The sequence below is a fragment of the Crocuta crocuta genome, unplaced genomic scaffold (genome assembly GCF_008692635.1).
Source record: "Crocuta crocuta isolate KB4526 unplaced genomic scaffold, BGI_CrCroc_1.0 scaffold636, whole genome shotgun sequence".
Taxonomy (NCBI): Eukaryota; Metazoa; Chordata; class Mammalia; order Carnivora; family Hyaenidae; genus Crocuta; species Crocuta crocuta.
The window spans coordinates 1,586,056-1,600,090 of NW_027530380.1; the positions used below are offsets into that span (position 1 = coordinate 1,586,056).

General features: G+C 50.4%; 1 protein-coding gene across 15 annotated transcripts in view; it reads right to left on the reverse strand.

The window, feature by feature from the left end:
* The window catches only part of PPP6R3 (protein phosphatase 6 regulatory subunit 3), a 91,422-nt gene that overhangs the window by 48,212 nt on the left and 29,175 nt on the right, over window positions 1–14,035 (reverse strand). For all 15 annotated transcript variants that reach the window (XM_077766538.1, XM_077766536.1, XM_077766534.1 and 12 more), the window contains 3 exons: window positions 11,364–11,429; window positions 8,508–8,620; window positions 4,324–4,437 (listed from right to left, as the gene is read on the reverse strand). In XM_077766538.1, the coding sequence (XP_077622664.1) occupies window positions 4,324–4,437; window positions 8,508–8,620; window positions 11,364–11,429 (293 nt within the window). The remainder of the gene's footprint in view (window positions 1–4,323; window positions 4,438–8,507; window positions 8,621–11,363; window positions 11,430–14,035) is intronic.

Below are 14,035 nucleotides of genomic sequence, written 5' to 3' on the forward strand. Positions count from 1 at the left end.
GGGGATTTCTTTCAAATTTTTTTTTTTTTTTTTTTAATGATTCCTAGTTTAAACCTATTATGGTAGGAATAACTACTATGTATGATTAGATTATTTTAATTTGCTAGTTTTATGCTGCGCTTCTGGTCTATCCTGATAACAGTCCCCCGTGCTCGTGGAAAGGCTGTGCGTCCTGCTATGGCTGGGGGAAGGCTCTGCAAGTGTCACTTGGGCCAAGTGGGCTGCTTGCTGTTCTAGTCTCCTATGTTCTCACTGGGCTCCTGTCTAAGTGCTGTGTCCATTCCTACTAGCAGTGTTTCAGATTCACAGAAACTGCCAAGGTAACACAGTGTCCCCACATCACCCACACTCAGCTGCCCATTACTGATATCTTACATTAGTACGACACGTTTGTCATAATAAACCAGCGCTGATATGTAACATCCATTATTTATTCGCATTTCCTCAGTTTTTACCTAAAGTCCTTCCTCCATTTCAGAATCCCATCTAAGACCCCACACCTTACTTGGCTGTCCTGTCCCCTCGGGCTCCTCCTGGCCATGACGGCGCTTCCACCGTGCCGGATGGGGCGTCTGCAGTGCCGTCACGGGAGCTGGTCTTACACTCTCCTCATGAGCTCGGGGCCTCTGAGTGGAAGCCCGCACAGGTGAAACGTCATTTCTGTTACACCGCGAGAGGACAAACCGTCGACACCACTTCTCACTGGCTGGTCACTTTGATTATCCGGCTCAGGATGTGTTCATCAGAGTCACTGTCAAGTTGCTCTTTTTATTACCTTTCCGCACAGAGCTCTTTGCCGGGCAGTCACGGTGTGCAGTCCACACAAAGAGCAAGTAGTTTTGTTCTCCCCCTCGAGGGGGTGTATGTACAGGAACCACATGAAATTCTGGTGAGGGGAGACGCGTCTCTTCTCCTCTCTTTACGTGTGTCGATGTGAACTAGCGGAAACGGTGTACTCTGGGAGAAGGCAACGCTGCTTTATTCTATTGTACAAGTTGTCGTTACACTGTTGTTGGTGGTGTAGACTGTGTGGATCAGGTCTGGCCGATGAAAGCTGTGTGTTTCCGGTGGCTCCTGTGTTCTTCTGACATAACCCCGGCCACTTACACTGGGGTTGTGTAGGGTTTTCTACACTGACTTTTGTCCTATGTGATGTGAGACTTCTCCTGCCCTTTCCCCACGGAGCCCTGGCCCCGTCCGTGGACACTCTGGTGGGAGGGACCAAGATCTGGGCACCAGCCCTTGTTCCCAGCGGCAGGTCACTCCTAGGCCCCTGCGGCTCACAAACCAGTCTTTTTGGTTTCCCGCTTCACGGTTCAGTGGGGGTCATTTCTAGCGTGCTACAGAGTCCTTCCTCGACTATGTCCAACTTCACCAGTAATGCCCCGAGGCATTCTTCATTTCTGCTGTGGTTTTTAGCTCCAGAACTTTCCACATGAGCTTCCACCTCTGCTAGAGTTCCCTACCTGCTCACATTTGTCCATTTTCCCCACGGCTGATAGCATGTTAATCAGGGTTATTTTAAATTCCCCGGCAGACAGTTCCAGCATTTTAAAATCTTGCTTGTCTTGGGATTTTTGGTGGAAAGGTAGACAAGTCACGTAGGCTAGTAGGAACCGATATAAGCAGTACTTGTTCCCAGAACACGCACCCCTCTCTCTCCAGGCCCTCGGGGGGCATCCTGTACCTCGTGTTCACAGTTGGGGTTGGTTTGCCAAGGTTTTCTCCCCTCACCCGTGAGCTCAGTCTTTAAGCCTGTTCTTGCGCCTGTGGGGTCTCCTTCCACACCGGCTTCTCCTCCATCGCCGGCTGCTGCCGTTACCGACACCCATGGGGGACGCGCTGTTCTGGTTTAGCCCGTCTTAGGCGGCTGATGGGTCCTCAGGTCTCACTGACCTCACTTCAGCGCGAGGGGACCTCGATCCGGCGGGGCCCTGAAGGTGTCCCTGCCTCTCTCGTGGGCTAGAGGGTTTTTTCCGGGCCCTTCTGCCTACTGCAAATGGTCTTCACCTGTGTCTTTAGGGCTAGAGGATGTCCTTGGTGGCCGAAGAGCTTTGTTCAGCAGGAGTGAGGGCAGAGGAGGATCGCAGCGGGGGTTGTGCATCGCCCCCAAAGGCCGCTGCTCTGTTTCCTCGGGCCTATTGTGCAAGTGTAGCATCCTCTCACGCTGCACAGCTCAGTCCCATCCTGTGCTGCCGCCACCGCCCGGGGAAGGGCTTGCAGGTGTGTGCAAATTACCCTGTGTCTACAGCTCCGAGGTCCCCGGGCTCCCCCGGGAGCTTTGGCAGTTGCACAGCCGACCGTTCCTCTACGTTTACGGAAACCGTATCTGAAGTATAATTCGTCAGAATGACACAAGAGACTGTGAGTCCACCCCAGTTCCTCGGTGTAAGACAAGAACCAAAATATTAACTAACTCACCCCTTCTCATTTCTTGAGTCTTATCAAAATAATCTATTCTGTCTTTTCCAACATGTGACTTATTCAATGATTCATTCTTAATAGTCAGCCTTCACATTCCTGTTAATAATGCTCTTACCCCTGCGCCCCATCCATTTCATTTATCAACGTTTCTACCAATATTCCTCCTCTAAGTTCTTTCTTCTAACATTTTCTGTTGGTTTTGGTAAAGTACATCTTCACAAAATGTACCCCCCGAACAGAAACCAGGCGGGCACACTGAGGTCACAGGGCTTGCAAACGCCTGTCCCACACCCACGCGCCGGCAATGGTGGTCAGGGTCGCAGGCCTGGCCTGTGTCCCAGCGTTCAGTTACAACACAAACGTAGAATTCACTTACACACACAAATGACACATGTGGCAACCTGGTTCACGCTGTAGTCACTTAACCCATGACTTCTTAACCAGGTACCTTCAGGATTTATCCTTTCTTCTGATTCCAAAAGCTCACCAAGAAAAGGCTAAAATCTGAGCCCTCCCCGCTTAAATCTAATCCTGTTTGGTATTTGATAAACCTTTCTGATCTAAAGACAAGTTTCTTCCGTCAGAACTTTCCTTCTCTTACTTCTTAAGGGTGAATCTCCTCAGTCTGCTTTCGGTTATACAGTTACGTGGTTTTTCCCTTGCACGTGCAAAGATGTATCCTTGTTCTCTCTCAGAAGTATTCCTGTCAAGGCGAGGCAGCTGGCTGAAGTCACGGCACCAGGGCACCACTTCAGGTGCTTCCAAACCATCTTCAGAGACGGCGCTACCGTCTCGATGCAGGACGCGCAGGAGACAGTCCTGCACCACTTGATTAATACCTTAAAAGTTACCGGTTACACGATTTGAGACAGAATTGACCGGAAAAGACACGGTCAAAGCTGCAGACGCAGTCTCCAAATTACTGGACCTCTGAAGCAGTGCTGCCAGACCGCCCTTCCCCCACCACGGACCAAAGATTAAACAGACCAGGACGCGGGCCCCGCGACCTGGGAAACAGGATGGCTGTGTTCACTACTTTGCTGAGAACCGAGATTCCATCATTAGAAATACACCCAGAGTGTATTTCGGCCATCTGCTGACGGCAGCCCTTTTCTGCCCTCTCCACGCTCCCCGGCATCCTGGATAAATCCAACAGTGAGTGAGAAAACACAAATCCTCATCTCTAAACTCCTGCAGTGCTTACATATACATACCTCTTTTCATGCTCCAGGGAACAATTAGAAAACGCTGACAATTAATCAGCGAACCGGCTGGCAGGGGACATAAACTGTGAAGAATTACAGGACAGACACAAACGGCTGGCCCAGGACACACACTGGGGGAAAGCAGACCACATTTCTGATTCTCAAACACTTGCCTCAAATGCCTCCGTAAAGGCCTCAAGCCACTGGCCCATCCATTCTCAAACAGCCTTAGCAACTGCAGTGGCCTCACGTGTGAAACCCCCAAAGGACCATCTGGAGCCGCACGTTAGCACGAGGAGGGAAGAACCGCAAGACACAGAGTCCCTGAATTGGCGCGTGGAGGAGAGAGCTGCCCACCAGCCAGGGGAACAGCCCTGTTCAATTTTCGTATTTAATAAGCTTCTCTACCGTGACATGCCTTATTGCAGTGACGTTTTCGTAACTAGCACAAACCCCCAGATGCTGCCCATAAACAGCGCTCCCCAAACCATGCCCCCACCTGCCACGTTCACGTAAAGCTGGCTTACGTGCAGTGGTAAAACTGGAAAGCTACAGTTCATGCAGTGGAAAGAGAGGTGGCACCTGCAATTCAGGGGCATGATGTTGTAGTTTATCAACCGGCAACTTTGAACTTTTCAAAAATCTAAAAGCAGGACGGAGCGGCTCACTGCTGCGAGACCAAAGGAAAGCTTACGTGGGTCGCCGTGTCTCAAGCAGAGTCAGCAGTATCTGGATTGCACTGACTATGGCAGATTCATTTTTCTCCTTGTGGAAAATATTTGATAGAAGCTGTTCTATAATCTCTTGCCTAGGGAAACAAATCAACAGTCAGGTGCTAATCGTTAACATCATGTAGCAGTAACGTCAGAGAAAAAGATCACGGTACCAGCAAGGCAAGTGTTATACGAGAGTTCAACCTCACTTGGGCATGTCCGTTTTACTTAATGCTTGATTTTTAATACTTTTAGACAAGTGATCCTGCTTATTATAAATGTAACTCTCCCATGTATATTTTCCTGCTACACCCCCCCATCCTCACCCCTGCAGAATGAACAAGGCCCTGGGCCCTGCTCACCTCTGCCACCCTTGTTGAGAGCCAACAAATACGTCAAGATTGGCAGTCACCTCCCACTGAGAGCAGGGCGGTAGCTGTGGGTGGTCATAAGATTCGGAACTCTATGCCCCACAAAAAGAGGGGAATTTTTCAAAAAGTTAAACAGAACCCACAAGTGTTTTCCCACTAAGGCATCAGTGTATAATTAAGATCTAAAACAGGTAAAAGACAAGATCAATTGTTGCATTTTACCCTCTAATTAAAATTTGGTAAATCAAAATAACATGGTAGCAATGAAATGGATCTGACTGAAGTACTGCCCAAAAAGTATTCTCTGCAGGCTGGCTCTTCCCACTACATGTTCAAGGTCACGATAAATGTAAAACAGGAGGGTAACTAGTTAGGTAAATTTATATGGATGTTCTCAATGGAAATCTCAGTAACTTTCAGAATCCAGGTGAATTAGAGACTGGACTCTCCCTCACAATGGGGCTTACGGCTGGGCTGCCCCTGTTGATCACCCAGCAGAGATGCCAGTCACCCTGTCGCACAGCTGTGCTCACCGCACCCCAACACCACTGCCCTCGCTCTCGAGCAGCGAGCAGGAGAATCTCTTTTTATTTGGGGGAAGCAAATACAACTGGTACCTACTCACTTCAGAAGAGCCCCTGCTGGAAGGAGCTTTCGAGCTTCTCCCAGATCAGCCCTGAAACCGGCACTCAACACAGGGTAGTCTCCAGAGTAAGTACTGGGTTTGGGACTGAGCTCTGGAAAACGGATTTTTCTCAGTCAATGGGTACACTCTTCAAACAGCAGCCTCACCCAGGCACAGGGGCGTGGCCACGGCATCCACCTGCGCGGTCAAGTGTGATGCTCTTACTCAGCAGAGAGCGCACTCACACGGTCACGAATGCTGATGCCCGAGGGAGGGGCTACCATAGAGGCCCTGGCCAACCCCCGGCTTCCGCAGCCGACTACATCCACGAAAGCATCCTACTGACGGGAAAAAGCGACAGGAGAACCAAAAAAACTGTGACAGTCAGGATGTGTGCGACACAGCAGCTGAACCATACTCTGAGTCTCTTCTCAGCACACGGATATCACCAATACAGAGAAATCATAAACCGAAGGACTAAGCTTATCAAATAGGATAAAATGAATGCCTTCATATTCCTTAAGTAAAAAGGCATTTATTGACACATGAGAGAAAACACAGCCACTTTCACATTTAAAAAGAGCTGGAGTTCTTGGATGGGCGGCAATCGACTCCCCCCAGGAGCTGTTCTATGCAGGAAGCCATTCGGGGGCCTGGTGCCTTTGAGACCACGGCTCACTTTGTGTCCACCTCTCATTCGGCTCACCTGGGATCAAACCCCAACGCCATTCTCAGCTCCTCCGTATCAAGAATTAAGAGCTGCACAGTCCAGCCTTCTCTGACACAACTTCTTTTAAGGAATCTCTCTCTCTCCTAAAGGAATTTTTGGACTTCAGAACTGCAGACACTAAACTGAACACATTCAATTTAAGCCCAGACTGCTTCCACGCTACGCGCCAACATTTTCGTCCGCTTTCTCGGGGACCTTCTGCTACCGCTCCTCACCTTTACCGTTCTCTTTCGCCTGAGCTCAGTCCCGATGCTCTCTGCGAGCTGGCCTGCACCTCCAGTGTGTCCATACAGGGACGCCCACACTACTGTGGGTAACCTACTGTGTACTGCCAGGAGACTGGCCTGATAATACCATAGTACTTATTACTCCATAATTTATCAAATGTAAACAGATATTCTACATCACTACCTGATAACGTGTCAGCTGTGTACAAATGCTAGCACGATTAGGGAGTTCACCAGGCCCACAGAAGCCTTGGTCACTGTGCGTTTTCTTAATCAACAGCTACTAAGCAACCACCATGATGTGGGAGCACGTGTGCTATTACAAGGGGTTGGTTCTCATTGTCAAGAAGAGAGCGGGAGGCACTATTCGAGAGTTAAGTCTCCCCACTGCTCAGGGCAGTGAAGATTTAACTCGGTGACAGCACGGAACCCCTGACTCCTCAAGTCCATGAATTTGAAGATAATCTACTCCAACTAGTATTTAATGATGTCAATTCTGAGTCGGCACCTGTAGGGCTCAATTTATAGCTGATCCAGGACTCACGACACAGCCTGAACTCTAACAGCCAGTATATACACTGGCTTCATGGGCCAGGTCCCGTATTCGAGAGGGCTCTGGTGGCACTGAAACCCCATGATTAATGCTGATTAGTCTCACCTTTAAGGGGAACCTGCTGTCCCAGACGGCCACAGTCAACCACCACAGGAGGCCACTGTATCCAAGTTGTAATCAGCCTGAATTGATCTGTCCTAAGTGTAAAATACACGCTGGGTTCCCAAAACTTTGTACAAAGGATGGAGAGTACCTCAAGGATTTTTTAAATGCGCATATGTTCAAATATTTTGTATCAACTAGATTAAATAATTATTAAAATTAATTTCACCTTGTACTTGAAAGTGGCCACTTGGTAATTTAAAATTACATCTGACTTTTAGTTCTGCCACGAACCACAGGACATTACTGGTATTCAATACATTTTTAACCTACTCAAATGTCAGTCTTACATGGTTCAACCTAAGGCTATGATTGCTAGTACTTGAATGTGGAGTGTCTTTTATTTATAAAAAGAGGACATATGCCATGAAGCCAAGAACAATGGAAATGGGACCGGTAAAGTGACCTACCGCTCAGAAGCCAACACTCTGCTTTGCTACATCAGAGAATTAGTCAGCTCCTTCCTATTCAACAATACTCACCGGGAAAACACAACTCTGCTTCTTGGGGGAGAGACTTTAAAAACGTTACCAAGTCTCTGACTTGCTCCTTGCTCATCTCACACTTGCCGGGGGAATCATACACACAAATGTTTTATTTGAATAAAGGGCCTTCCAGGCAGTGAGGCCAAAAGAAGCCATGTGAGCGCCGACACAGAGGAGGCCGCCGAGGGCCGGCGAAGCCGTCAGCGAGAGCACGAGCGGCAGGGCCTGACGCGGCGGCCGCCTGGGCCTCACGGCGCTCGTGGTGGGCGCGCCCTCTCCGCCCCGAAGTGCAGAAGTGCCCGGTTCTTCTGTACCAGAACAGCCCGCAGCTGTGTGGATGCAGGTCCCATGTATGCCCATGCTTGACAGTAAACGTTCTTTCAGAAAGTCTGTGAATCTAGAAAAACTAGTACCCACGGGTTGGCCCGTCACAAATTTCCAAACAGCAGAGCATCCTCAAGCTATCTTCCTCCCAAACAGGAGAGGGCTGCTCGAAGGGAGTGTCTAGAAATAAGGGCACGAGCAGTTCCAAGACACAAAGCGGACAAGACTTGTGACCCTTCAGTCAGGTCTGGGCAGGCTGCCCCTTGCCAGCTGCGAAGGTGTAGTGAACACTAAGAGCCTCTAGTAAAACTCAGGGACTAAGTGGGTCAAATCAGTTCGTGTCCAAGACTGTTCACCAAAGGCTTGTGGGGCAGGGACTACGGTTATGATGCGGCCTCCGCCCTTATGATGGCTTCATAAACTGTACTTTACAACCGTTTCAAAGGTTTGAAGTCTGTATATAAATGTCACTTATTTACCTTCTTACCCTGTGGGTCTCCACCAGGCCCCACGGGATGGCTGAGGTCAGGCGAGCTGGCTCTTACTGCTACGGCCTCGCCCCCCTCCCCTGAGGGGGTTCTGCAGGGAGGTGGCTCCCGCAGGAGAAGACCTACCCACCACTCACAACGGTAACACATCAAGCAGCATCAATAAGAAAAAAAGAACAAGAAGAGACTTTTAAACATACTTTTCTAGGGTGGCAAGCAGGGGATCTGGTTCCGTACTGTTCTGGATTTGTAACATCTGGTCTCTGCTCAGGCGGACGATTTCACAAAGTGACTGTGAAGCATTTGAATGCCGCTAAAGGGAAAAAGTACATTTTTAAGTATCAACTCAAACATGTCAAATTCATAATAAAACCTTAGAGAGGAAACTGCTTAAGAAATGACACAAATTAACACTGGCGATAATAAGCTGCAGTGAGTAGGTCAAGCTCAGAAGAAGTCACACAGATAAAGATGTGAGCATTTTATCCTGCCAGGCTAATGAGCTCCACGTCACAACAGGGCACAGGACGTACTTCCATGTGTGGGGACGTGTGATCAAAGCTCGGGCAAGGAAAAATGTCTACAACTGAAAACCTGTAAAAAACATTTTGTCCCCAAATACCGCTAGCCTTTCAGCAACATGGGCTTGAACTGCATGAGGTCACTTACGGGTAGATTTTCTTAACACAGTTCAGTACGCACGGACGTGCGTTCTTCTCTTCCTTAGGACTTTCGTAAGGACACGGTCTCCCTCCGGCTCACCGTTAGCAGCACGTGCGTGGAACACACCCACAACCCACGCGCTAACTGACGGCTCGCCTTATCGGTAAGGCCTGTGGCCAATCGCAGGCTATCAGCAGTTAAGAGTCTGCGGAGTCCAGAGTCCTACGTGGATTTTCGACTTCATAGGCAGTGGGCACCCCTTACCCCTGTGTTGCTCAAAGGTCAACTGTATATATTCTTACCAGCACAGAAGCTCATAAATCAGCTTTTAAATCAGCACTGATTAAAAAAAATAAAAAAGAGACAGGGGCGCCTGGGTGGCTTAGCTGGTTAAGGGTCTGACTTCAGCTCGGGTCATGATCCCACTGATGAGTTCCAGCTCTCTGTCGGGCCCCGTGCTGACAGTGTGGAGCCTGCTTCAGAGTCTCCCTCCCTTGCTCCCTGCCCCTTCCCTACTCACGCGCACTCTGTCTCTCTAAAAAATGAACAGTAAAAAAAAAAAAAAAAAAGACAAAGCTTTCTGGAATATGCTAATAGGTAAGAAATGCTGCATCGTCTCCAAGTGGGTGGCATTGACAGCCTTCCAGGAAAGGCCAGAAATGGCGGCACTCGCATGCACCATGTTCCATGGCATGTGACACCGGGCACGGCCTGCAGCCTGAGCAGTTATGTGCCCAGAGTGGTCGACGGTGATGTTCTAGCACAGATGACAACACACACTGGGACAGCAAACGCCACTGAGCCGGGTTAGGGGCCTAGCATTTCCTTCATGAACACAGACGCCAGTGCAATTTTAGCATCTGATGTATCACACAACACAAAACCGAAGTCATCAACAGGACTGTCCAGAGGCAAAATTAACTTTCTTGCAAGGCAAGTTAAGGAAAGTCTTAATGCCCCAAATGCTTTGTTCTTAAAAAAAAGAAAAAGAAAAAGAAACTCAAGCTGCCAAACTGGGCCCCCCCATTACCCTCTCCTGAGCCCTGTGCAAGCGCGTGTACCTCACGTCCTGTACATCAAGCTCTCCTGTTCAGGAATGTGAACCTGGTGAAAGGCAAGCCTCATCCACAGACACACATTCCCCGCGTGTGGGACGGGCTGCGCTCCCCATCCCCCGTCTCTGCGGCCCCCAGTGGCCAAACTCGGTCACTCAAGAAGCACTGACTCCCCTGGTGCAGGGGGGTCATGGCCCCAAGCAGATGGCGGGCGCCCGCACTGGGGCACCGGCAGGGCCCGCACCGGACCGTGTTCTGAACATCGTCGGCAGTAACAATACCGAGGGGAGCGCCAGCTGTACTGTCCCGAGGGCGTGATGGGGAGTCGACAGCACCTTTAATGATAAACCCTTTTGGGGAAAAGCCCGTTTTAGCTAAACTCCAGGTATCAAAAGGTGCACCAGAGTAGAAGGGGCTAACTTTGCCTTGACAGAAAATTCACCTTTGTGAGCCAAAACGGCCTCTGGGTACCCACGCCTACCTTTGCACTCTTCCTCCATGGGGCTCACTCTTCAAACTAACTTGGCTTCCTAGGGGCAGACAAGAGGGTCTCCCGACCTCCCCACCTCTCCTTTAACCAGCCCCTTCGCAGACGGCAGGCTGAGCCACAGAGAAGTGCCACGTGTGCGGGGGAAACGGCTGGCCACCGGCGGTCCCGCGCAGCTCAGCCTGACCGAGGCGGGCAGCCAGAGCAGCGACAGAGCAAGAGAGTGACAGTCTCCTCCATGAGGCAGATGGGCCGGTCCTGGGGACCCACCCGCATGGGCGTACCCTCGGCACAGAGCTCAGTCTTCACACTCCAACATGGCCCCGATCCTACTGCTGAGTCTGTCGTTGGCACCCGGGACCCAGCTGAACCCGTGTGCACCGTGCGCCGGGCCAGGAAGGACCACCACCGGGAGCCCAACACTCCAGGGGCTCGACGGTGGCGAAGACTCTGAGGTGCCGCCTGGAAAGCTCTAGCCAGAACAGAGGAGGCGAGTGCAGATGTGGCCACACCATTTGGGCCCAAGATGTGCGTACAAGAAAAGAGAAGTGTGGACGGAGGTCTGCAACAAAGGCAAGCAGACCCGGCCCCATATTCTGGCTCCGGGAGCTGGTGCTAGAACCAGGGCCTGCCGCCCTCCACGTTTCTGGAAGTGTCCTGGGCATTAGCAAAATGTAAGATTTTTTTTCACCCTTCAGTGTTTAGAAAATTGTCAACCTGAACAATGCCAGGTTATACACGTCCTCTACCTTCAGGTCTCATACAATTACATTCTGTGCACACATAAACACGGTTGCTTTAAAAAAAATAAATTAAAAAAATCAAGTTTACAGTCACACAAGAGAACTTACATCTTCTTCTTGCGATGGATGAACTATTTCCACAAGCCTCTGGATAATTTGCTCCTCATTTAACCACTGCAAAACACATTGTAGAGGTAATCATAGCAATGCGTGGCTCCTGTTCAAGCCCCAATGAAGATTAACATACTTGGAAATATCCATCACATTTTAAGTAGCATGTTACAGGTCTCTCTGGACTTTGAACACTACAGGAAATTAAAAGTCCCCCAAGGAAAATGCCAGTGAATATATTATTTAAAGAGCAGCCAACAGTACCCATTATGCCCCAAATTACAATACCCAGGCATAAAAATTCTAACACCAGCTTCTCTGCCACTCAGCACTAAGGGTCTGTATTTTGCTCATTGAGGGGAGGTGGGACTCAATACACTTTCCGTAAGAGCATTCACTCTCAGACGGCTTCATAAACACCGACAAAAGCAGTATTTAGTATCAAGCCTCTGGGTTAAAACATCTGGAACTTTTAGACTCAAAACCAAAACAGCCACAGGAAGCGCGGGGCAGCGGGCCACAGCGGGGGAGTTTATCTGTCACGAGTTAGGACAGAGCTGGGATCCTGACCAGGACAACCTCTCCTCTACACGTGAAGGGCTGCTGGGGATGCAAACAGGAAGAGGAAAGGAGTGAGGAAGAAGAGCTCAGAATCAGCTGGTGGGGTGCTGGTTGTGCGCGAGCAGAAACACCGTAACAAACAAAGCACTCACAACCACGAAAGGACACACACAAACCCCAAAACAACCCCCAAACCAAATCAAACCAAATCAAACCCAAAGGTTAAAGGAGACTGGGGGCAGGGGGGAGGCGTGGCACTGGGTGGCAAGAAATCAAACACACTTTGTGGAAGGCCCGGCAGTCCGCTCTCCAAGGACAGCGGTGCCCCAGGAAATGCACACGAAGCCACCAGAGGGCCCACGGCTGGAGGCCCCGCCTCACATGGTGGGACCGGTGTGAACATGGGCACGTGAACTCCCCTCGTGGGCAGCTCGCTGAAGTGCAGACTGTGATGCAGCAGGGCAGGTTGGGGAGAGCTGGGCCCTGGGGGTGATGTCTGAGGGGAGAGGGCAGAGGGTCCTGACACCCAGGGAGAAGGAAGGAAAGTGAGGGCTGTGAGCTGACCTGCCCCCCACCCCGACTGCCTCCACAGCCATTAAGAAGCACCTATACATACTCCAAGCCTACCTGGGGACGAACCCCCCCATGGCAGGCCCCAAATCAAGACATGTAGGAGTTTCTAACTACCCTTCCCCCAACCTAGGCCTGTATTAACTGTCTATCACCATATCCCTCCAGGAGGGAGAGATCTAGTGCTTTAAAGATGGCCCTAAAATTCAACCCAGAAGTGACCCAAGGAATTCTAAGAAACTAATTTCCCCCTCCAGCAATCCAAATATAAAGGTGACCTTCCTCCCCTGTCCTCGACATCTTCTGAGAAAAGAGGTCCACAAAATCCACCTAATAAGAACCAGCACCCCAATTTCGGGCCCCTTCCCAGGGAGAACCGCAGGACATTCCCTGGGTCCCCTCCGCTGGTGTCCTCACAACAGCCATGGGTTCTCAGTAGACTTCTTTCTGCCTGGTTCCACAGACCCAGCCTAACCCCCCTTTCCCCCCAGACAGCTGCCCTGGCCCACCTGCTCACCTCACCAGAATATGCCCTTTCCCAGAACACCACCCAACAGACACCTGCCTCTCCTCCGGTTCTTTGGGTCTTTAGTTAAAGTTGGCATTTCTGGGGCGCCTGGATGGCTCAGTCGGTTGGGCGCCCGACTCTTAGTTTCAGCCCAGGTTGTGATCCCAGGGTCGTGGATTAAGCCCTGAATCAGGAGCCTGCAGGAGCTCCACTGAGCGTGGAGCCTGCTTAAAATTCTCCCTCTCCCTCTGCCCCTCCCCTGTCTGCAGGAGCTCTCTCTAAATACATACATACGTATGTACATATATAAAATAAAATAGGCATTGCCAATAAAACTGATTTCAAAGAAATGAGTTAAGTGCTAAGGTTTGAAGCTGAGTATTAAGGATGGAATGGACCAGGGAAGGTTCTGGAAAAAGGCAGTGAAGAGAATGAGAGGGGAGGAGACAGCAGACAAGAGGAGGCAAAGATAAGAGCCCATGAAGAGCCTCCTCTTCAAGTTCCTTGTTCCACCCAAATTCCACTTCAGACAGCTCTTCAAGAGGCACATGGATCCTGAAATCATCATCTACCAGAACTGTAAAATGGGTGCTTTTGAAAACACATCCCATTCTCCCTCTTAGCCTACGCTCCTGACTACCCACAAGAGGAAAGTCACCTGCAAAGATGGACTTCCTGGGAACAGCCACAGCTGTCCTCACGGCCAGGCCCCGCAGAGTGGCCGCACTCTCCAGAGTGTCCGCAGACGAGGTGTCTAACTCCCAACCTCCCACCCCCACCAGGGCAGCTCTAAGATACATCTTCCACCCATCCCGCCAAAAACAAACCAGCAAAGGGTGAAGAGCCCCTCACAAGGCACCCCCGGCACCTACGAATGGGCATAGCTGGAAGAACCAATCCTGCAAAACCTGAATCTCTTCCTGCGAACAACCAACACCTTCCTTCCTCCCCACCCCCCCTTGTTTCCCAGACAACCTTCCTTTCCCAACCTCCCAGGACCCCTCTCGGCTCCCAGAAGCCCCTGTGTCCA